The sequence below is a fragment of the Clarias gariepinus genome, chromosome 10 (genome assembly GCF_024256425.1).
Source record: "Clarias gariepinus isolate MV-2021 ecotype Netherlands chromosome 10, CGAR_prim_01v2, whole genome shotgun sequence".
Taxonomy (NCBI): domain Eukaryota; kingdom Metazoa; phylum Chordata; class Actinopteri; order Siluriformes; family Clariidae; genus Clarias; species Clarias gariepinus.
In genome coordinates this window covers 26,492,630-26,517,262 of record NC_071109.1, presented here as the reverse complement: position 1 = coordinate 26,517,262, position 24,633 = coordinate 26,492,630, and the positions used below count along the sequence as shown (strand labels likewise).

Below are 24,633 nucleotides of genomic sequence, written 5' to 3'. Positions count from 1 at the left end.
TGCTTTTGTATCCCATGTGCCTTAATGTTTAAAATATTTTGGTCTGAGATACTGCACTTTTTTGTTCGCCACGGTCGTGAAGAGTGGTTATTTAAATGAGTGTGGTCATTCTCTTTTGACATATCTCAGCAAATCATTTTCACCCACACAAGTGGACGTTTGTTTTTCTGCTTTTTTGTAAAGCCTACAGACTGAAATCACACATTTGTCTGATTACATGATTAAATCATTGATTATAAAATGGATTGATGTAGTAAAAAAGTGGAGACCAAATATCACTTCCAAAATGTTTTAATTAATCTCTGATATATATACACATAAAAAAAAAAAACACATAACCATCAATATAGTCACTAAAAAGACTTGTGACAAAACTGAGAATCGAATGCATCAGCGGTATTACCTTTTATCTAACCTAAAAGTTTAATGCTGATTTAACAAACAAGTGAAATATTCCGGTTTTAAAACATGCACTTTTGAGAACAATGCGAGTATAGCTGTATGTGTGTGTTGTGACACTAGTGGTACTTTAAAAACTGGTGTGATAAAGTGGTTTATGAAAATCAGATTAAAGAAAAGGTTTAGAAAAATTCATGCACTCAAGTATCAAAAGTAACATTAGCCTCCCGAGCCTGCCTACCCTTTTAAAATGGTGCATATTCTGCATTGCAGTAACATTTTTCCTTCTCTAGAGAAGTCGAGCGAATCATTTTCAGAGGTGAGAGAAAATCACTTCTGTTGGGGAATGGCACTGTGTTTTGTGGCTTAGTAATTACGTTTAAGAAAGTGGTACTTGAAGTATAAAGACAAATTGTGCAATACTGTAATTTGCAGAAAGTGTGAACTTTAGATACTTTATTTTATGTCACAGCATCATTCCTATTAATATTGTGGTTGATTTTCACTAACGAGAACTTTCTACCAATTTGATCTGGATACTAATAGCCAGTGTGCACTGTGACAAATTTCTAAAGAAAAATAAAATGCATTATTTGTGAGTTTTACCATGTATCAAGGCTGGCACAAGAAGTAAGATCATTTAAGAAGGCACCCCATATGCATGCAGCCCAGGAGTCTACAGAAAGCTACCAGCTGTAGCCACTGCATACAACCCACGCCCACAACCCACATGCCCTCGATACGTCCACCGAGTTACAGTAGGAGTTTGCGATAGTACAGGCCTTAGAAGATGTAGAGTTAAACGCAGTCACAAATACAAGTCACAATGCAAATACTTACAATGGAAAAGGGTGTAAAGTCTGTCACCCTGCTCATTTACCCTTCATATATTGCACATCTCTGTCCTTAGGTCAGATTCTAATTTTGAAGAATTTGTGGAAGGGGGAGGGGCATTTTAAACATCTCAAAAGAAACAGGTACCCTCCCTTGCGACCCTTGATTACTATGTAATAAGGTTGTGCAATTTAAACCTAAAAACCTCTGCTTCACCAAACCAATTCTTTTCCTTGCTTCAACTTGTCAACAACCTACTTTATTCATCTTGAATATTGCTGTCTTGCTTATGTACAGAAGATGTGAACTGGCAGAATTTATAGTCCAAAATCGTCACACTGTTTCTGATCTACTATACAGCGTAGTTAAGGAGACATTTAAGCTAAACTGCAAGCTGCTTAGGAAAATGTTAACCATTTAGCTGCATACTAAGAACCTTTTTTACATTACAAAGCATGACATCGATGTGTCCTCATTAAGAGAGACTAACGCTTAGTAATTAAGGCCATAGCTTTAGTTTTGTCTTAGTCTAGCATTGTCATACCAATCTGTACACATCTACCCGTAAAGCCCAAGTCTTCCTTACACTAACCAAATCACAGGTTTGGACCTTTAAAGGCTTTCTGGCTGCTGTTTCCGTAAACGACTTACTTCCATTTCACCAAAGAGACAAGCTTCTGAATTTTCAAAATATATCCGTTTGCAGTACTACACTGTCATAACTCCTGTAAAGCTGGTTTTCTAGACAGATTTTGTCTATTTTGGGACTAATATATGCCTTTAGGTGATTGAAAACAGTTCACAGTTAACAATTAGGCGTAATCCGAGCATGCTGTGATGTTCCTTTGCATCTCAGCTTGCCTGAGTCGTCCGCATGTTGGTCCCTCCACCATTAGTTCCTGCTTTGTGAGATCCAGCACCCACATGGAAACCCGACTGGAGAGCATTTGTTGCTGTAGGCTGCAACAAGCCTACTGCATTTCCTGCTGGCCCAACCCACTGCGTAGGGACATAAGGGGCACAGGGAAAGGTGTGTTGCTGGGCTGTCAAGCACAATGAACCCTTCCTTCCAGCAGAAGGGTTTGAGCAGGGAGCACATGGAGGACCACCCACAGAGCACAGGTGCCCTGGTGCGGAAAACTTGCGAGGAATTGTCTAAGAGAGGAGAAAAAAAAAATCTGTTTACAAAATAATTCCCATTTGTGACTTGATATGATCTAGAAAGTACAGACATTAATTATAGCTAATAAAAAGGTGAAACATGGTTAGTAATGCTTACATCAAGGCTTTGTGAAGTTTGTTTGCCATTCTTCTTGCCCTGTGCAAGGCTCATGGCATCCTGAGCAAAATCATCCACCAGCTGGTGAAGTTCATCTGTAAATATGCCTTTTAGTGGAAGATTAGCAGCTTGGCTTGACCCATTTTCCAATTTATTTGTGATGTTGGGCCCTATGACGGACATCAGGAGAATCAAAATACAAAAATTAAAAACCAGTGATTAATAATGTACTAAAAGTGGAATACAGGATGAATTATTAAGTCTAAAAATAAAACTTACAGAAATTATGGCTCAGCAACTCAAAAAGTAAGAGGCAAAATCTTTACCTTCTGAGTGAACATCGTGAGCAAGCGTAGTCAAAAGATCTGGAACATTTGCTGCAGTTGACTGACTGACTAAAGCCTGTTTGTTACGTTTATCTCCTACAAGCAAAGGAAAGGAATTTCAAAAAAAGGAATTTGCCATTGTGACTATATAGTGTATAAAAGAAGTAGTGTAGAAAAGTAACTTAGTGGTATACCTTGCTGATGAGGACTGCTGTGTGTGCTTCCACTGCGACTAGATTTGTTGCTCTTGCTTTTGATAAGCCTGCGCCGACCTCCTGCCACTGCTACAGGGGAGGAGGACACCATTGAGGGACGTGTTTTGCCCATCCGTGCATACAGCTCATCAAGTTCCTTTTTCTGCTTATTCTGCAAGGCCTGAATCTCAGTCATATGCCTATAGGAAGGAAAGATAAAGAAAAACAAGTAAAAAATATTCCACTGAAATATGTATTATTTTATTAATTTATTTTTATTTATGCAATTCCCACCTTTCCCTGAGTTGTCTTATCTCATTCTTAAAGGCTTCGTCCTCTGGCTCAGAGTCATCGCTGCTCAAGAGGCCCTGATAGTTAGGCTGGGCTGTGGGAACACTAGGTATACTAACATCTTGCTCATCTTTTGAGCCTGCATCCTCCTTTCCAGCTGGAGTAATTGAGAAACGTCCCACTTTGACATCAGCACCAGAGGTCACTTGAAAACGCCCAACGGTAGCAGTAACAGCAGCAGGAGGAGGAGCAGAAGCAGGAATAGGAATGGATTCTGAAGGGTCATGACCAGGATTAATCAGGGTTTGATTCTTATGAAGGGTGCTTTCAGGGCTTGAGACTGTTGATGATGAAGATGAAGTTGTGGTTGATGATGAAGACGAATACGACGTCATGGCATTCTGGCAAGAAGCACCATCCACAACTTGATCAGTGGCCACAGAAACCTGGACACAGATTATTTATAAAGTTTCAAATATAGCAGTGCTAAAAAGTTCAGTTAACTAACAAAAAGATAGCTACATTTCTCTCTACCTGAAATCGGCCAAGTCTAAAACCTTCACCAGTAGGTGGGGTCACTGGCTGCTTGTTCTCTATATTCGTTAGGCCCTCCTGGGGTCCACTTAAAGGAGTCTAAATTGCAGAAAGAAATGATAAATTAGCAAAATAAAGATAATCAAAACAAAAGCACACCAGAAAAACCCTTAAAAGTACAAGAGTACGCACCTGCACTCTTGGTACAACAGGATCAACCTGATTAGTCTGCACTTGTATAGTGGGAGGACTTCCTTGGCTTTGAGATGCAAACATGCCAGGTGTAAAGTGTCCACTGGAGCTCAGAGACAAGCTAGTTGGTACCATCTGACCTGCAGTGGAGGCCAGGCCAGGAGGTGGAGAATTGATAGTGTTGGGAGGTGAAGATGTAGGGGCTACATCTCCTGACAGATCAGGCTGGGCTGAGGAGCCAGAGGACGAACCCTGGTCATGAAATAGAGAACGCAGTTTCTTGTCCAGGGCCAGGATGTCCTCGATGCCTGGTGTCCCCTTCCCCTGTGTCTCCCCCTCACTCTCTCCACACTGGCTGGAACCAACTACAGGCATAGGCGTGGGGGTGTGGGCAGGAGCCGTAAGCTGTTCTCCAACAGACGCTGGAACATTTATACTGCTCTCAGGCAGCTGGTAGGGAATAGTTGGAGTGGGAAGAGAGGTTCGACGCTGAGTGATGGGCTGATCTGGTGGGGCAAGGGAAGGAGATGTCCTGCCTGTCTGAGCAGAAGTAGGTGGGGAAGTGGAACCAACGGGCACAGTGGCAGGCGTGTTCTGTGCAACCGCAATTGGACCCTGGTAAACAGGTTGAGGGGGTAATATTGAGGGCTGAGTGGTGTTGGGAGGAGGGACGGATTGGCCCTGTTGTGTATGGTTGGCTGAGGTAGGATCAGACACTAAAATAAGAAAACAAGCCCATCATAAAATGCATGTCACACACCAATGGAAAAATTTTGTCCATTTATCAGGAAAAAAATTACTCACCTGTCAGTTCTTCTCCAATAGATGTGCTGGCAGAGGAAGAGCCAAAAAATGACTCTCGAAGTCGTGCTTCTGGTACAGGGCTGACAATAAAACGACGGCCTGCTGAGTGCACCACCTGGGCAGCCATACTGGGTGGCAGACCTTTTAACAAAAAAATAAATTAAAATGAATTAAAGGTAAACATAAATAAATAAACAAACTTAAAAAAATCTCTAAAATAGTGCTTACCTGGCAGATTAGGACTTGCTATCTCAGTTATCTGTTGGTTTACATCATTCAGCACCTATAATATATACAGAATGTAATGCACTTGTTTGTATTTGTTGCATCTAAGTGTCAATAGGAGCTCTCATTATTCAATACCTGAGGATGGCCACCTTTAGAAGCCTCTCTCTTCTCATCTGCCATGTCTATAACCTCTTGCACCTGATCTATAAAGGACTCACGCTCACTCTCGAGAATAAAGTCACTCTGGACCTGAAAGCACAGCAAAAAAATTTATTAAACTAAAATGTATTGCATATAGTTTAATGAATTTATGGTGATCTGTGGTGAAATTGTGTGTTCCTTTGGTCTATTCTGGAGACAGATTGTGTGGCAAGCTTATTCTGGCAGAAAACCATGGCAACTTGGCAGACATGAGGCCAAATGGTGATGCCAGTGTGGACAAAGAGATAAGCAGCATGATTATTAATTGCTTATCCTACATAGAAAAAGATCAGGTGATTATGGGGAGAAGAGCTGCAATGAATAATCAACATTAACTAAATCCAAAGCCCGAATTAGTTGCCAGACAATATATTAAGAGAAAAGTCTACCATGATCTGTGCAATTTCTTCAGGGTTGTCTCCATCCAGATCGAACTTGAATGTCACCATTTTTCTATTGTGGGTTTCCAGTTGGCATTCAGCCACTCTGTCACCAATGTTGGAAATCTGTAACACAATGCACGAATACAGAAAAGTATAATTAGAGTGTTTTACATTAATAAATTACTTCTTTGTTGTTTATTTGACTGGTAAACAGTTTGATTTGTTTAAAAAAATTGAGTGAAAAAACCCTTTCCCTGTGATTACAATAGAATGTTTCTATGGCCTAGTAAAATACATTCATGAAATTAGAATAACAATATATGCTTAAAAGTGACTGTAAATTGTCTTAACCTTAGTTAAATACAGCCATACACACTAATTACTTTAGATTATAGATTATTTGATTCATACATTTTTATTGAAAGATTAATTAACTGAGTTAATGATAAAAGGATTAGGACTAAGATTAGTTTATTCTATTAAAAAATAACCACGATTTACACAAATTATATAAAATTATTTCAAATGTATTAAAAACATTTAACAGAGGTATTTGATATCTCTTACATTAAGCACAACAAGCTTGGGCTTGGCAGACTTGTCGTGACGTGAACGACTGCGAACTGAGCGGCGTTGGTAGCGCTTTGTGGAACTAGACTCGTGCTTGCCCTCATTGCCATCACTCAACCCTGAAGCTGCATCCGACAGGCCACTAAGATAAAGAATAACAGCAATATTTTAGTAAGGTCATTCAAATGAAGCTGATAATTAGACATAAAGTCAACGATTAATGAATAATGTATGCAAATAATGCATAAATATTCCAGGAATTTATTATTGAGGCATGACTAGCTTTGGAACTGGGTTACAAATGAAAGCAAACTAGTCTTTAAATACAGACCTCTCTGCAGATGGTGGAATCAGCATGGGCTGTGTCTGGGTCTGATCTGGCGACTGGGAAACACTTAAAGGAACCTACATTACAAAGGGCAACACTGAGACTTCTCAAACATTTTTGGGATATCAGTCAAAGCTTCCATCATCATGTTATTCCAAAACAGACTAGATTCATTAACTACATTTTTAGACATAGTTAGGTCCTATAACATAAAGCTTGAGGCAAAGACATCAACCTTCTTTTGTAGAACACACCCTGCTACTACGCACCCAGTGCGACTGAGATGCCGGATATAAGAAATACAGATGTTCAACATTTGGAGATGGAGAGAAAACAGGTGGGCTGAGATGATTTGGCCATACCTGGCAGCCAGCATGCAAGAAAGAGGGTGGGAATTCAAAACAGGAGAAGAACCATAAAGTTAAGGATAGAAGAAGTTAATGAAGTTAAGCCATGTATACTGAGTTTAGAAGAATGAGGATATTAACACATTTAAGACAGTTATTTATGGAGGTGTTATAACACGACCAGTTTTTGTTAATGCAACACTAATGCATACTTAATTGTTGCGGTACTGACAAAATGGAAAAGCATGAGAACATAGCATTGTAAAACATGTGGGAACACCTGACAAAGATAAAATTACAATGAAAGAGTGCAAACGTAATGACAGATTGTAAAGCAGATGAACTGTAGTGCCAAAGAGAAAAGAGGAACACTGAGAAAGATAGTGAAAGGGGAACCATGAGTAATCATTAAACTTTTGTGCATTTTAAGCAAGAAGTATATAAGCAGAAGTAAACTTACTTTAAAAAGTAGAAAAAGCACCTCCACATTAAGGGATAAGATTAAGTACCTAACACTTTGGCACCAGGGAAACTGGAAATGTGCCTTTTCATTGTCCACTGGTGAATTACAAAAATTTCCAGGTGTTTGTTTTTGTTCTTTTTCCCGTACCTACATAAAATCAGGGACTGGGACCAACAAGGGCTAGAACTACCATTTATTTCTCTGACTTTGTACACTGCCAAACGAAATAAATGGCCCCAATCATTCTTTAACAGAACATGGCTGCTTTAAATGGTACTGATTTCATAGTTATCATGTCATTATTGTTTAGATCAAGCACTTTATTCATGATGACTAACATTGGTGTGGTTGTCCACAATAATAAAGATACAGTAGGTTGTTTTACGATCATCATCTGGTCTATAGCAGGTGTGTCTGATGATAATTGTAACAACCCCTGAATTCCTGATTTTGAACATTGCCTGAAAATGCCCAGAAGTGTACCTGGACAACCTGAGATCCATGCAGCGGTGGTGACTGAGTTGAGGTCTGAGGTGCAGCATCCAGTGGGGACTGGTTATGCTGTTGGGAGTTGCTAGGCTGAACAGAAGCTGGCAGTGTAGTCTGATAGCCAGGAAAAAACAAACAGATGTTTGGTATTCAGACTCTAATAATCTAATATCTAAGCAGTTGCAAGTACTTAAATGGAAACAAATGCTCAAAATGAGTAACAATTGTCTGCACACACAATGAGTACCTGCTGTGGAGAACTATATTCAAGATGAGACACAGGACCCAGTGTCTGGGAGCTGCTTCCATGTGATGAAGGAACCTGAGACTGATATAAGGACAAACAACACATCAGACATGAAATCAGAAGAAAAAAAAATCAAATACCTGATTGTTCACAGTGCTGCCTCATAAAAGATAGCCCACCAGGCTATGTGGTTGGACAGAATGCTGCTGAGGAAGTTGGGAAGAAGGGTTGGGTTGTGTGGCAGAGGTCTGAGGCTGCTCAGGGTGCATAACACTGTAAGAGGGTAGCACTGGCTGAACAGGATGAGACTCAGATGCAGCGAGGGAATACTGGCTCTCCGCATTACTTGCAGCTGCAGGATATACAAATAAATAATAGATCATGGCCCTACCATTACAGGTGCTGACATAACACTATGATTGTTAAATTTCACTACATTGTTTACATAAAACAGATGCTCCAGGCAGGTGGTGCTGCTCCCCCTCTGGCTCCTCTGTCTCTATGGGAACTGGTGTCAAGGTTGACATGGGGGGTTTTGTGGCGGAAGAGTGACCAGGAGGGAGCTCGCTGGGAGGTTGCTGGCCCCTTTCCTCTTCCTGCTTCCTCTTCTCCTGTTCTTCTCGCACCAGCTTCCGCTGTTCCCTCTTCCTGCAGATCAGAGCCACACGGTCCTTTATGGCCTTAGCTATGGTCTTGTGATCACCATCACACACATAACCTGAGTCAACCTGAAACGGGACCAAGGAAGAAAACGAGAAAAACAAAAACAAAGCAGGCCTTATAATAAGTCCAAAGAACTAGAAATCACAAAGAAAAGTCGCTGAAAGAAACAGTGACATGTTTAAAGAAACAACAGGTGCAATGAGCTTTGCTATACCATCTCCTGTGAAACATCCTCTGGGACATCTTTGTGAATGTCAAAGGAAAACTCAATGGCTTCATTATCCTTGTATTTTCCTTTGAGCTTCTTAACATCCTCAATGCGCAGCCATAGTTTGATAGCCACCATCTCTCCATCATCCTCTTCAGCAAGCTCGACGCGAACCCCTGTCTCTTCCTGAAAAAACGCATGGTTCAGCAGGTCCTTGATGGAATATCTGAAAAGGAAAAACAAATACATGTGTAAGAAAAGACAAATAAAACATCCTTTAAGGAGAGTTCAGCTGTTGTTTTTGTACAATTTTGTTGAACAGACCTCTCATCTTTGTTTTGACGAATACATCCTTCAATGATTTCTTTCACTTCAGGAATGGCAACCTTATCGAAACTGCCAGGCTTCACCCCCTTTAAAGACAGAACACACAGAAAACATCCAAATTATTTCATGCCTGCAAACAGAATCAGAATGGTATCCAGCATACAGTAAACAAATTTATATAAATTGTATTTTAGAGGTGGTCCAACTGTCAAGTTTTGCATCATACGTTTGTTTTTAAAAACATGCTACATTAAATTGGCGCTGGAGTGTTTGAATTTTATATATATCTTACTTTTTTTTAAATCATATTTTTAAAACAGAATCAAAAAACTTTTTTTTCCTCCAAGACCAAATGTCAGTATGTACTTAAAAAGCTAAAAGAACGGTGCAGAGATTGACGGTTTAATGTAATTGTCACATATTGACAACATATTAACTGGTACAAAAATCTTAATCAATTTAATGCCTCAGGTATTATTATAATTTTTACATTTCTAACTAAAGTAAAATTTTATTTCCACTATTTTACCTGATTCGTAAATTTTATCTCAATGTACAAAAAATTTAACAAAATCTTTTGTACATTGAGACAGACTACCAAACTTTCATTCAAGTATTATTTGAGATTTATCCACAAAAAAAAAGTCCTTCAGTGCAAAGTATTATTAGTTAAATAACATTCTAAAGATTGTTGTGGAATTGTGCATTCTGATTTCACTTAGGGCTTCTGTTTATGGTGTTGCACATTACTAAACTTGAATTCTTGAAAACACAACTTACCACTCTTAGAAGGGGAAAAAAGAGTGAAGAAAATGCCAAAAAGGGAAGGTTTTAAAAGAATGGAGGCGAAGGAGAGGGGAGTAGGATGAGCACACATGGCCCTCCCCTCCAGCAAAAGGTTGGGCACTTACGCTAGTCACTCTGCGATAGATCTGTGCCGCATTCTGGCACTCGGAGTAAGGGTACTCAGAAGTAGCCATCTCCAGCATACACATCCCAAAGGCATAGACATCCACTGACTCGTCATACTTCTCCTCATACATCTCAGGCGCCATGAACTCAGGGGTACCTTAAATCAAAAGAACGGTTCAGAACTCGAACTCTCTCCCTCTCTCCCTCATTTCCCTATTACACCCTCTCTGTGAAGAGGAGAGAGGAAGGTGATGCTGCTGAAGATGAAGAATCCTGTGAGAAAAGAGAGAGAGAAGGGAGAGCGAAAGGGGATAGAAAGCGAAAAAGGGGAGGAGGGGATAAACTATTCTCAGTTAGGCTGTCATGATAAGAAGCCAAAGTTCATCTGTGTAAGGCCTTTAGGGCAGGACTATGGAAACAAAACCAGAGTACAGAACCTACCAAAAGGCCTGGACTGACCAAAGAATTCAAGCTCAGTTTGTTGAGCATTAAGTAAAGTTGATAGCATTCAATAATGTTTACAAAAGCCAAGTTAACGATAAAGTCAAGTGTCATCGAATATTAAAACACTTGAGAAGTTACTGTGAAAAATTTGAGGTGAGTCAATGGTCAGTCAATAGCCAAGGACCATTAATTAAATGAACGCTAAAAATCCACGCTATGGAAAAAACTCTTAGGTACATTTTGTTGCAAATCCCCATAAAGGCACTTACCTTTCTGATACCTGTAAGAAAAAGGAGCAAATTAAAATGGCTAAGCACAAAATATTCCATAGCTATTTATATTGATTAGTGAGGTTCTGCACACTAGTTTATGCAATAAAAAAGCTGCCCATAAAACAAAGACATCACACAGAAAAACTTATCATATTTAGAATTGATTTAGATTTGTAATGTGTCACTTTGTACTGGTTGACTTACCAGGCACATTTCTGTATTTACCGCAGTACACTAAATAATCCTTAAAGTAGAATAAGGGAGATCTGAAGTTAGAGTCTAAAATTTTCTAATATGATAAATAGCCTCTAGCCTAAAACTGAGAGGAAATGAGAAGAGAGAAGACTTGGATCTTAAGAAACTGTAAAGAAAAAAACATCAAAACAGAAGGTCTACCCTTGAGAGAGAAAAATAACAGTTATTAGCATTATCATCACAAATTTTATTGAAGAAACAGACCACTAATATCCAAACCACAGGACAAAGATCATTCAGAACGGTACCTGAAAGCCCAGGGCTCACCTCTAGCTTTTGTGCTATCCCTTTGCCATGAACAGGTTTGCCTGCAGACAAGCCACAATACAACTACGCACATCACTGACAAAGAGAGAGTTAAGAAATTACTTACTCTCTGGAGAAACCTGAAATAAGGGCTTCTTAAAACACTGGGGTAATATGGTCAACAAAACAATTTTGGACCGAGAGGAGGGAGGGAATCCCATGTGGAGAGACAGCGCGAGCAAGAAGCAGTGGCCCTGGTTTGCTGTGGTTTGGGGCTCACAGAAACACTGTGGTCTGCCTTCGTGCCACAATGTTAAATCACATTTTTAGAAGCCAAAGAAGATGAAGAAAATTCAGAAGAGGACAGACAATCTTCTTCTTGCCATCAAACCTGCACAGCGAGTTGACAGAAAAACGAACCGAGAAACGGAGTATAGTGGTTTATGGGGTCATACCTATGACACTCTTTGCAAAAGAAGCCCTCTTGAGAGTGGCGAGGCCAAGGTCACCAATCTTGACAGAGCCAGTGGGCCCAGTGATGAAGATGTTGTCACACTTGAGGTCACGGTGGATGATGGGAGGAGACCTGGTATGAAGGAAGTGAAGCCCTTTAAGGATTTGCCGACACCAGCTACGCAAGACTTTAATCTTCATCTCCTTAAACCGCTTCAAATACCTACAGAGCAAAACAAACCATCATGAGCATAAGGAAGATTTTTTAAAACCCCAAACACTTAAATTTCAATTAGACAAAAAAATGTTTAAGAAAACAGATAATACAAAATTTATTTTTCCTTTAAAACAAATTCTAGTCTAAAGAGGACACAGATTATGTAAATTTGTGAACTTGCGTCTTAAGGGTTCCAGATGTCATGAGCTCCGTCACAAGCACTATACATTTCCTTCCTTTGCAGGGAGCCTCCCAGGAATCATAAAAGCGCACAATGTTAGGGTGCTGCAGGCCCTTCAACATGCCGGCCTCCTCCTTGAAACGCTGTCGCTCTGACTTGGACAACTTGCGGTCCTGAAAGGAGTTTAAAAAGAGTATTGAAGTGTCCTCTAAATCGAACATACTTGAAATAGTTCAAAAAAATCTATCGAACTCCAAGCTCCTACTGTAAGAGCTACTTTTTACCATGAGTTTACCCACAATTTCTGAAATGAGAGCCATCCAGCTTATGAAGTTCCTCCAAAAGCACCGTCCCCTAAAGCTAATAGTATTATTTCCTGTCCCAGGTCCAAGTTTACAAGCAGAACCTTAACACATTTACATTTATTCCAAAGCAAGTTACATTTCTATCTTATTATACAGTTGAGGGTTAAAGCCCTTGCTCGAAGGCCAAACTAGGACCCTCCAGACCCCAGCTTTAACCACTGAGTTACCCCTTGTAACACCATCTTTACAATGACTTCAAACAATTAAAACCATAAAAATGCTGATTTTTTTTTACATGCTGAGAAGGGAAAAGCAGGTAGAGGAGGGAAAGCTCAACTTCACACACTATTCTACTGACATCTAGAGCCATTTGTGGTCAACAGAAGCAGCCATGAAATATTATATACACCTATCCTCTGGGCTAAGGCTGTCTGCTCAGTTGAAAAGCTTAAAGCATTAGCATGCTCCTGGGCCTCATACCAGTGTTAATAGAAGACAGGAACTTTGCACAGGTTTGAGTTTGAATTTGTACACATTATGATCTCTTTATAATAGGGTAACACTTTGTATTAACAAACACAAAGTATTACCACATTAATGCTTTATTAAATCGAAACATTACATAACGTGTCTAATCTACTAAGGTAATGGAACTTCTAAAGCTCATTAAAATATTTTCCAAAAAGGTTTCAATTAACCCCCCAATTTAACCATTTGCCAATCCCCACCCACCAGCCTGCTTCTTATTTAACAATAACTAACAATGGGTAGAGTGAAGGATACGCGTTACCTCTGAAACGTTAAAGCAGTCATTTTTGAACTGCTGCTCACTATGACACACCCACGTTGTAAAATACTTTGCGAAAAGAGGTATCTGCCCCTCTTTCGCACACATATGAAATCACGGATGCTAATGATGGACTAGTGTCACTGTGACTGACAGAGGGTTGTCAGAGAGCTGCACCATATGAGAGCTCAGTTTTAGAATTTTAGTACTGCTGACTAGTGTGACCAAAACAGGCAAAGGAAACTTTCACGTCCTGTTCCTGCTTGAACGGTGCTGAATGTGCTTCTTTAATTAAAAGTATTTGTGCTGCCTAGTTTTGTAGTTGACTCCACATCCTTGCAAATTGCTGATTAGTGATCAATCTAATTGTATATTAAATTCAATTTATTTACTTTATGTATAGAAAGAGATTACAAGTTCATATTGTATTGTGATAATTAACTTTGGTGGTTAATGCATAAGTCTTCATATATCACTAATTTATTCTGTATAAAACTGCTGTTTTGTGGCACATATCAGCATCACTGTAAATACATTATTACTTTATGTATCTTTCTTAGATTCAGATAAGGCACCCTTGATAGCACAATGCTAAGAGCAAGACAACATGTTGGAATACGGAAGCCGTTCATACATGCAATTTCTTTTTCTTTTTTTTCTTTTTTTTAACTCTAACAGGCACGGCTTCTGTTGCAAAATGCTTTCTTTTATTACTGACTTAAAATGACAACTCAATTGGACTTGTGAGGAAGGCACCAGGTAAAAACATGAGAAATGTCTTAACATTTATTTTCAGTAGCTATTTAAAAGTCACCCTGCTTTGGAAAAACACTTCTCCAAAAGACAAAAGAAGTGAAACCTTTTATAAACTTTTTCTGTGCTCAGACCTAAATATTATTCAAAAGTGTCATGTGCAATACGAGTTACATGATGCCAGCATACCAGTAGTTTGCATAACCAGTGCATCTAAATTGCCTTCTGGTACTGATGTCTGTTTATTTTAGTGCATGTCAAAAGAAACGGTAGACAAAATGACAGCCCAAAAAAATAAAAAAATAAAACAGTCAAAATGACAGGAAGAGTGGGAGGGGAAGAAAAGATAAGAGAGCACAAGAAATAAGAGTCTTAGAGAAAGCAGAGTGTGAGAGAACATGTAAAAGAGTGAGCGCGAAATAGATACTGCAGCTTTTGTTTCAGCACATTTTCCAAACTGGCTCAACCTGAAGGCTGTTTGCAGCAGAGATGCAACTCATGTGACCACATGCAATGGCCCGTCATTAACCAGCAGCAACAGCAATAAGAAGGAGGGGCAGAGAGGGCAAAGGCAAGCCTCGACAAGACACAGAGCTGCTGTTAACATTGACAAGAAGAGACTCTGACCCACTTTTTCAACATGCACCACAATGTTGCACTCCACACAAGTGTCTATTACATTTCCTCTCTTAACTCTTCTAAAATGAAACAAGGAAACAGGATGTCAATAAAGGCAAATAGCAAGAAGTGGGTCACAATTTGATGTTTCCAAAAGCAGCATGTTGCCCTGTGGTCCTTACTGTCATTCAAGCACTTATCATTGCAAGATCAGCATTAATTGTATTATTCTCTGAATACTGCTCTACCTTTTCAGCATATCTACAGAAAATGCGTCAGCCCATGTTCATATTAGGTGCCCACATAAAAGAAAGCTTGAGCTACAATTGCAATTACAAATTGCCTGATGGTAGAATGATTTACATAAATTATGGATAATTTTTATTTTCTCTTGGTATATAAGATTAAATATGAGTAAACACTGAGGAAAAAAACAAACTATGATTTATTAGAGGATTAAGATTTAAAAACGTTATTCTTAATACAGTAACCAAAAAATTGCACTAATTGAATAAATACTTTACAAAAATTAACTACATATTTTAAATACTTCATACTTTTAAATCTTCATTTTAGATGTTAAAAACAGACAGAACCCCCAAGACGAACTAGGAGAGTCAGAGACAAATGCACAGCACATGGAAATGACTTACCTGCAATTCACACCATGCCACTTCCACAGTTGTCTCTGTATCTAGTCCTTTATAGACAGTCTTAAATGAGCCACGTCCAATCTCGATGTCAAACTTCAAAAACCGGCCATCAGGTGAAGTTCCGACAGCCTTCGTCTCCACCTCCTCTATGTCCTCTTGGTCCTTCTTCTCAGTCCCACGCTGTTGCCCTGAATCCACAGGAGCCTTTGTCTTGGCTTCTTCATCTTCCTCCTTATCATTTTCTTGTTTTATGCCTATGGTACTGTCCGATATCTGTTCTGATGTCTTGATGTGTGGCTCGAGACATGGTTCTTTCTTTGTCTCCACAGCCTGACTGGCTGACACTGTGGGCCTCTGCTCTGCCACGATCTCCTCATGGACAGCATCTTTTGCTTCCTCCACTTTCTCAATAGTGGGCCCATCATTCAGCATAAGGGTCTCAGTCTGAGCTGTGATTTCAACCTCACCAGCACTAACATCAGTGGAAATGGTGGACAAATCCAGTGGCACATTCAGGAAAAAGTTTTTGCTAGGAAGCTCCAAAGCAGTGGCATTTGAGTCACAAACAACACTACGGCGGACAAATCGGTGTTCGGCTTTCGAGTCACGCTCCATGGTGTGGTGTCGGCGGCGGACTTCGGGACCAATTCGTTCACCCAACTGCGTGTCCGAGTTGGACCCGTTGGTGCTTTTTGAAGCAGGGGACAGGAACTTGACCATCCTGTCTTTAAAACTTTCAGACATATCTCCTATACACTTAAATTAATGTATTGAGAAATACTCAAAGGCTTCTTTGCTACACTTTTGGGTAGCTGCTCAAATGAAGTCAATGCTTTTACAAACTAAAGGGTTTGAGTAAAGTACAGGAAGAGCACTGTGAATGAAGTACGAAGAGACCAACTCACAGTTGAACACAAACTGATAACAGTGGCCAAGGGCTTTTAAGCTTAGGTCATCCATTGTATGAGGAACTGTAGCCAGTGTTCATTCAACATAAGGTGTGATGTGAAAAGGCCAGGCTGTAATTCCTATTGTGAACTTTCCACAAGGGTGATCCAACCTTCTGTTTTACTGCAAAAAAAAGGAGAATTTGTAGTTTTGAGAAATCACAATACTGTTATTTATAGTTATTTTCTTGATTTAAACCTTTAAAAACAGTTAATTTGTTAAATTAGCTTTATTCAACATCTTCACAACTGAATTAAACATGAGTGATGAGTGATGTAGCCCATTCTTTATATCATTTTTTTCACTTAAAACCCAATGGCAACGATGCAGTGCTAAATAATTTCAAGTACGAGAGTCTAACATTTAATTTCAAATTAAATGCATCCCTCTGCCATCCACCATAATTGTTATTACTAAACAAATGCAGCAAATAATTTATAACCCCTACCTCCCAGTATGCCTAAGTATGAATTGTTATATAGCACTTTTACACTAGGCACAATTGATTTGTACACTGCCCAGGAACGATTGCTCCCCTCCCTTCTCCCCCACTGGGCAACGTTTACAAAATTTTTTATCCTCATGCTTAGGTATACTTGCATATCTTCACCCTCCAATACAGGATGTGGCAGTATGCACCTAGATAGTTTGGAAGCTGCCATCAAAAGTAAAGGAGAAGAGAATGAGGAAGTCAAACTTCAGGCTAAGACTAATATTATTGATATTTATGAAAAAATTTCTAGAGCAACAATCTTGCATGTCGCAATTGTTGCAAGCTATATGCTAAAATTTTGGAGGAGACAGGTGGCACTGATGATGTTGCGTCCAAATCCGTTTTTAGGTACAATTGGTTTCCTTGTCTAATTCGATCTGTGCTCGAGTATGCTGTATTGTTGTCAAGACCACCTTTTCCAGCAGACTCAGGCACAGGTTCCGAATGGGGAATGATTGAGTCGTCACTGATCAAAATGACCCAGATATGCTAGATATTGTATAGAAAGGCCTATATTATACCACCTATAGGATAAAAATTGCAATGTTTTTCCAAATCAAAAGTCTCAAAATTTTTTATGTTATGCCATAAAAACACATTTCCATTGCATCACTCAGCAGCTTATCCACTTAACAACGAATCAGTTATATCCAAGGCTGATCAGCCGATCACTGGTCATGGCAGATCGAGTTAAACAACAGCCATTTCCAATCACTGGCCAATTAACCAGCGCATCCCTATTGCAAAAGTAAGAATGAATTATAATTAAAAAGTAAATGCGAAAATAAACAATTTGCCACACAAAATAATCACAATTCATAACTGAATTGGTCCCCCTGGGTCAAACCGTATAGGTGAATTAGAGGTGTAATAATGCAACTATTTTTCAAGATAGACTAATGAAATTTTCAGCATAGTTAGACTTACGAAATTGCTGTATTGAACATATGCATCACATTATTATCATTGATTAATTAATAATTAGTTAGGGTCATAAAGTATCAACAAGAAAGAGACTTTCGCTCCTGAGGCAGAATTTATTTTATTTAGGAGACAAAAGCAGATTTATTTCCTGAAGTTTCTTGTATTTTAAATAATTAACATTTTAACATCACCACATTAAATCTCATCACTTACAGAACTCTTCATTAAAGTTTCCTAAAGCCAAAGTACGCACCTAGACGAGAGTGAAGAAAAATACTTGGAAAATGCACCAGTAATAAAATGTAATGAATGGCCTTCTTTGTTTTGTAAACAAAACGCGTCGACCAATCAGGTAGTGCCATTCAATCAAATGACATGTTCTGATAAAATTTATTTAAAATGTCACATTAGAAATCCACAGTTATCTTCTAACTAAACATGTATTTAAATGACCAAATTAAAAGCATAAAGTCCTCAATTTCGTAGAAATCAATTTGTAGGAAACATTAGATTCAAAGCTTCTTTTGCAGATTTTTACAGCCGCCTAATGCATTTACAGCTTCCTTGAAAATGATAGAGTTGATCCTGGATTATAAATAGATATGCTTGACTCATCCAACAACAATAAAACTTCGAGATTACAGATAAGACATGTTATTACAATACTAAATACCTTTCAATAAACACTACAAGGTATCCAGTGACATTTAGTGTGGTGAAATGAAGACAAATCTTTAAATTGTTCATATCATGTGAAAACATTAAATGACCTGAGAGTAAAAAAAACAAAACAAGCATAAGTACAGCCTCTTTTTGACGTCTACTGAGAAATCTCCAGGATTGTCTGCTTGCAAGCCAACAAAAATCCCCATTGAAAGAGGTAACACTCTGTGCAGTTAACAAATTCTGCAGCAGCTACCGATCGACAAAATGCATTGTGCTTTATTGAGTTTTGTAACATGCCTACGTTGAACTGGTATGTTTTTTTTGTGTGCGTTTTTTTTTTTTTCAAAATTAACAATGCTCTCAAACAGCAAAAGATGGATTTTTGGGATTTATTTTTATTCTGGCTTGTAGATTTTCCCAATTTAAAGATTAAAAAATGCAGACCAATCACATACCTTTACAAAAGGGGATTTGCAGTGAGTCCTAGATCAGATGCAACCTATAGTCTGTGACCTAATAATCAAAGTTGGCACGAATGACCAGAAACCCTATGACAAGTAACTGACTGTGTTAATCTCTGACTTACAGACTGGACGTATAAAATGAGGTACATCTGTAGTAAGCTTTGAATTCATGTGTGATTACAATGTGTAAACAGTGAGAACACGCCTTTCTTTGTGACGTTACATAAATCACTTTAATTGTTAAATCATAATTACTCGGATGTCCGCTGGAAATGTGACGTCATAAAACACAATGGAGATAAACTACTTAATTATGACAAAAGAAGAGCTAAATTATTGGCAAGGGAATGGAATCACCCCGAAACGTTTTTGAATGATATCTCTCTTTGTACTGCTAAGACCCAACACGCCAAGAAATAACATGTTACCGCGATTTTACAAAACATTGACACTGAGTTACACAGATAAAAACTGGAACACAACTAGTCATAATGTTTGCATTAATTGCAGGGTGGCAAAAAGTTCGACAGGCATATTGTGTAACCGTCACATGAATAAACTTTACGAAGCTCCAAACGATCACAAAACTCTAGGCATGTCACTTACTTAGCGGATGTTGCAGTTAAAAGAACTTATCTAGCTTCATCGTCCGCTGAAATCCGATCGCTAATTAAAAGGTCAAAGTAGGGGATCGTAAATAATTAAGATTTACTTAAGCAAGCAGGCCAATATTAATCAGTTGAGTTTAAAACTAACTCGGCTGTTGATGTCAGCTTTGAGACTGGCATCCATGGTTAACGGATGGCGTTTAGTGAATGACACTGACGTTAAAGCTTTCTTAATAACACTAAACAATTGAAGTAAGAAAAAAAAAAGGAAATACACACAGTACGAAGTTTTTAATGTAACACAGTGAAATGTCTTAGAGGCTTTGTATTTCTGTTCCCTCCACATCGCAAACTGGCTAACGCTAACTAACACTAACGGCTCGCTTTGCTAACTGACGTTAGTCAAATCAAACGCAGTTAGCTGTTGAGCTGCTAACCATAGGAACAAAAAAGTAATTCAAATACACACGATTATAGGAGGAAAACGCCCATAAAGGACGACGTTTAATAAGTATTAGGAAAAAAACACCTACCGAAATGGTGTGCAGCGTCATCCTCGGTTATCTCCGGTTTATCTGGACGCGCGCGCGCACCGCTGAAACTCCTTTAGCTAGCTAGCTAGCTAGCTCGGAACCGTGTTAGATATATCGTCTGTAATGACTCATGATTTGACTCATGCTGCTATGACTGAACGCGGATACAAGTTATTTTGCCGTGCCGGGACACCTCGGGAAACCAGTACACGGGCTAAACCGAAGCCGAAACGGTCCAGTCCACAACCGACAAAAACCAAACGGCGAAAATTACAAAGTTCGAATGTCAAAGTACTGAAATCTCGCGTGTTCTCGCGAGATCTGGAAGCATGCACGCGGACTCTTTGTTGTCGGTCTTTTGCGCTTTAATGTCCTTATTCAGCTGGTTCTCAACGCAAAAACTAACGCAAACGAGACCCATAGTCTTGATAAAACGCCCGCATCAGGCAAAAAGTCCATTCCTGTGCCATTTAGGTATACACGAGCTAGTTTTTTTTTCTGTTGTTACAGTAGTTGTTGTTGCAACCCAAAAGCGCATTCGTTATTTATTACAGATAGTCAGTAAATTAAACGATTTCCACTTAATTTGAATTTACTGATGAATAAATATGCGTTGATAGTTTTTCCATCTCAGTGCGACACCATAAAACACGACCGAGAAAAGAACAATCCGCATTCTCTCTCCCCTGTCTTCCCCCGAGACAGCCCAAAATAACCACCTCAAAACGCACTGTAGACACGAGCGCCCCCTTCCGCACAGACAGAAGCATAACATGACAACATGCTGTGTATCTACTTGCACAATTAGCAACCACAACAAAGGAAAATACATTATGTTTTTTTGTATGAAAATATAATACACAGCCACACTATACGAAATAGAATGAAATGTCATCAAATAATAGCCAATGGCATTTGCATATAGTCATAAGCTTTTAATTTTTTTTTAAAGGGAATGATGTCACCATTTATACCTACACTGATCAGCCATAACATTATGATCACCTGCCTAATATTCACCTTTTCTATCACAACCAGCTTTAACCCTTTTCATCAATTTGAGCTACACTAGCGCTTCTATTGGATTGGACTACACGGTACAGCTTTCACTCAACATGTGCATCAGTAAGTCTTTGCCACCCATGACCCTTTCGCCAGTTCAAATATTTTCCATCTTTAAATGACTTTTGGGATGTCCTAACCATTGCAGACCAGAAGCATCCCTCAAGAGCTAAAGTTTTGGAATTGCTTTGACCCAGTCCTCTAGCCATCACAATTTGGCCCTTGTCAAAATCACTCAAATCCTTATGCTTGGCAATTTTTTCTGCTTCCAACACATAACAACAAGATATTAAAAACGTAGCTACTATGAGAAGGGCCAAATTATAATGGCTAGACAACTGGGTCAGAGCAACTCCACAAGTGAAGCTCTTGTGAGATGTTCCCAGGATGCAGTGTTCAGGACCTACCAAAAGTGATCCAATAAAGGAAAAACAGTGAATTGGCAACAGGGTCGGGGTGGCCAAGGTTCACCGATTTACATGGGGACTGAATACTGGCCCGTGTAGTCTGATTCAATCCTGTAGCTCAGATTCAGGTAAAGGTTAATGCTGGGTCAGATAGTAAGCCGTCAGATCATTACTGTTTTGTTGGCGGGGACCTACTCAATATTAGGTGGGTGGTCATAATGTTATGGCTGAGCAGTGTATATATAATTTGTAAATGTTTGCTTGATTGTTAGCCCTTAATAAAATACATTTTTTTTTTATCCCCCCTAAATCATCCACCCTAAAATAAATGTATAAAAAATATTTTATTAGCTACTGTATCTGCTGTCCTGATATCAGGAGGTTCTCCTAGTACAGGTACGCTGCCATTTATTGTTTAAAAACTGTGTAGCATAAAGGACATTGCTGACAGGTTTTGCTGTTTTCTCTTAAAATCGGGTTTTTATGTAATTTTCATTGAGATCTACTGTCAAATTAATGAGATATCCAAAGTACAACAGTATTGAAGATAGTAAACAGTGGAAAGTACCAGAAGTTAATATACATAGCTATGCATTGCTATGCATGAGTTGTGCTGAGTTAAGGCAGACTCTGTTTAATTGTTTAGTAACAGGATCATGGTGATGTTGCCTGTTTTTAACTGGTCCAAGAAATTTGAACTAAAAAGAACGGTTCAAGATTTTTAACCCCATTCAACTAGTAGTTGCATAATCTTCAGTTTAAACTGATCCCTGTTCTCAAAGTGCTTACCTTACCATAAACATCACTTTCTTTAAAGCTCCAACAATTTCCTCATCTGCCACATTAAATAGTAATTAAAATAAGAGTATTAAAGTTAATGTTTTGGAAGCTGATCTGTTTCAACAGAGTGCACAGATGAGAATGTGAGAGAGCTGGACAGTAACCAAATTAAAAACAGACAAGCTGGTCTATGTATGGTTTAAACTAAAAATACAATTCAGTATTTCTTTAAAATTTAAATCCTGTTAATGATAAGAAATGACTTGTGTGTTAGAAACTCATTTTCCCAGCCGCCGCTTAGAAAAGTCATGTCAAGCACCCTTTTCCAGAATAAGCCAAACAATTTGACACCTCTTTCATGTGTCTACAACAAACAGTACAGGACTAGTTACGTTACAAAATCTCCATTATACTGTAAGTCAATGGGGCAAATTTGGGCACCTGCTGTGCCCCGGGGGTAAAACTAATACCCTTGCATAATTATTATTATTTTTATTATTTATATATAAGCCTTTTAAAATGTTGGTAAATTTTCTCTTTCTACGAAATTCTCGCTCTGTGCTAAAAGCCACCCCAATTTTTTCAGGGCGATACAGTTGCCCGCCTCGGGGGCAATTTACCCCCGACCTCTTTACAAGAGTCATACTGTACCACCTCATTTCCGAATGAGCCGCACAATTTGCCAGCTCTCTCTTTCTTAACCCAGGCAACCAATCAGTCTTTTTCATTTATCAAGATGCTCATAAGCCACGCCCCTAGCAACATCATTAACATGCTGTTAGCATGATGCTTACATTATTAGCATGTTGGTAGTCTGATGCTAACTATTTTAGCATTTCACTAACTACATGATTAGCATCTTGCTAGCATGATGCTAGTGTACGGTAATTAGCATGTTGCTAGCATGAGGTTTATCTGCACTAATTAGCATGTTGCTAGCATTATGCTAAGTATACACCCTGCTATTTTTCCACGGCAAGCACCACAAACATTTTCTTCAGAATATGAGGTGGTATGAATGAATGACGGGAATAAGGTGGCATGACTCACATTATCTATTATTTCGTTAATGGAAAGTGCCCATCATATGACCACAATTGATCAGATTATTTGAGGAAAAGTACTGTTTATCATACAAGACTTTATCAGAGTTAAGGGGGTTGTTAGAGGGAATTTCCACTGTCACCCTCAGCTTGCAAATCTATATAAAAAATTTATATATTTCTGTAAAACTGTTTCATGACAATGTCGATTGTAAAATGTGCTATCTCTATAAATAAAAGAAAGTTTTTTTTCTGTACATTGAATTCGCTCAGAATTCGCTCTTTTAATGATATTTACGGTTTATACATTGAACATCACAGCATCATGCAAAACTGGCTGGACAGACTTGAATGAAACTTTTAAAGAGCTTAGATATCTGCCTGAAGTTTAAAGTGCAACATAAGTGAAATGAAAACGTTGAGTAAAAGCAATGTTACTAACTGTTATATGCTGAATTAAATAAGCTATACTTATTTAAAATAAGCATATTAATATGCTACGCACTCAATGTAAACAAACACCTGCACCAATAGATATTAATTAGAAATATAAACTGCATATTTTTTATTGGAGTTAGTTAATATTCTCACCTGTAAAATAACAGCGCTGAAGTGGTATAAGTGAATTTTAACATACTGGGACCGCTTTAAGACAAAACTTAATCGATATCTGGTCTACTTTTTCGATTTCTCATCTGTGATGCACTCTCAAATTACCAAACCGTAAGTGTATTTGACAGACGACGAAAGAAATACACTTTAGCGCAAATAAGGTGTAAGATACTCATCCTTACAAAATTGTATTTTTTTGTATTAATAAGCTAAGCAGAGAGTACTACTGTACAGAAAGACAGGCAGACATGTACGTGGGCTTCAACCTGCAAAGGTAATATCACTGATTACATTAAAGCAGATCAGCTTATTTAAAGCTTTAACCTTTTAACTATTTTTACAACCTCTTTTCCCTTTAACAATGGGTACTTTAGCTAGTGCAAAATAAAATGGAATTAAAAGACAAAATGATTACACAATCATCATGAACAAAAAATGAATGTCTGTCCTGTGTCCATACCTCAGGAGAATGCAGTTAGAGGCACTATTGAAGAATTTTTTAATACAATTTCTGACACTGCAACTATGATTTTGCACCACTATGCCACAAATACATACTCAGATTTTTATCCTCTCCAAGTTACAGAGGGTCCCATAACACTGTTCCAGATCGTTCTGCTTTGTACCAGCTCACTTTACCACATCAGTATAGTTGCAGTGTCTGGGAAAAAAAAAAGACTAACATATAAG

At 38.6% G+C, this 24,633-nt stretch overlaps 1 protein-coding gene across 1 annotated transcript; it reads right to left on the bottom strand.

The window, feature by feature from the left end:
- Window positions 1-1,470: 1,470 nt before the first annotated feature.
- wnk1a (WNK lysine deficient protein kinase 1a) lies at window positions 1,471-20,740 on the bottom strand. Its single transcript, XM_053506061.1, has 24 exons — window positions 20,040-20,740; window positions 15,404-16,474; window positions 12,288-12,460; window positions 11,892-12,112; window positions 10,219-10,376; window positions 9,305-9,393; window positions 8,987-9,206; window positions 8,555-8,837; window positions 8,289-8,461; window positions 8,110-8,190; window positions 7,857-7,976; window positions 6,567-6,640; window positions 6,233-6,377; window positions 5,672-5,788; window positions 5,217-5,330; window positions 5,082-5,136; window positions 4,854-4,994; window positions 4,050-4,765; window positions 3,858-3,956; window positions 3,327-3,769; window positions 3,033-3,232; window positions 2,839-2,934; window positions 2,513-2,682; window positions 1,471-2,388 (listed from the first exon to the last, which is right to left on the bottom strand). The coding sequence occupies exons 2-24, from the start codon at window positions 16,145-16,147 to the stop codon at window positions 2,086-2,088; spliced, it is 4,935 nt and encodes a 1,644-aa protein (XP_053362036.1). The 5' UTR covers window positions 16,148-16,474; window positions 20,040-20,740; the 3' UTR covers window positions 1,471-2,085.
- Between the last annotated feature and the right edge of the window lie 3,893 nt (window positions 20,741-24,633).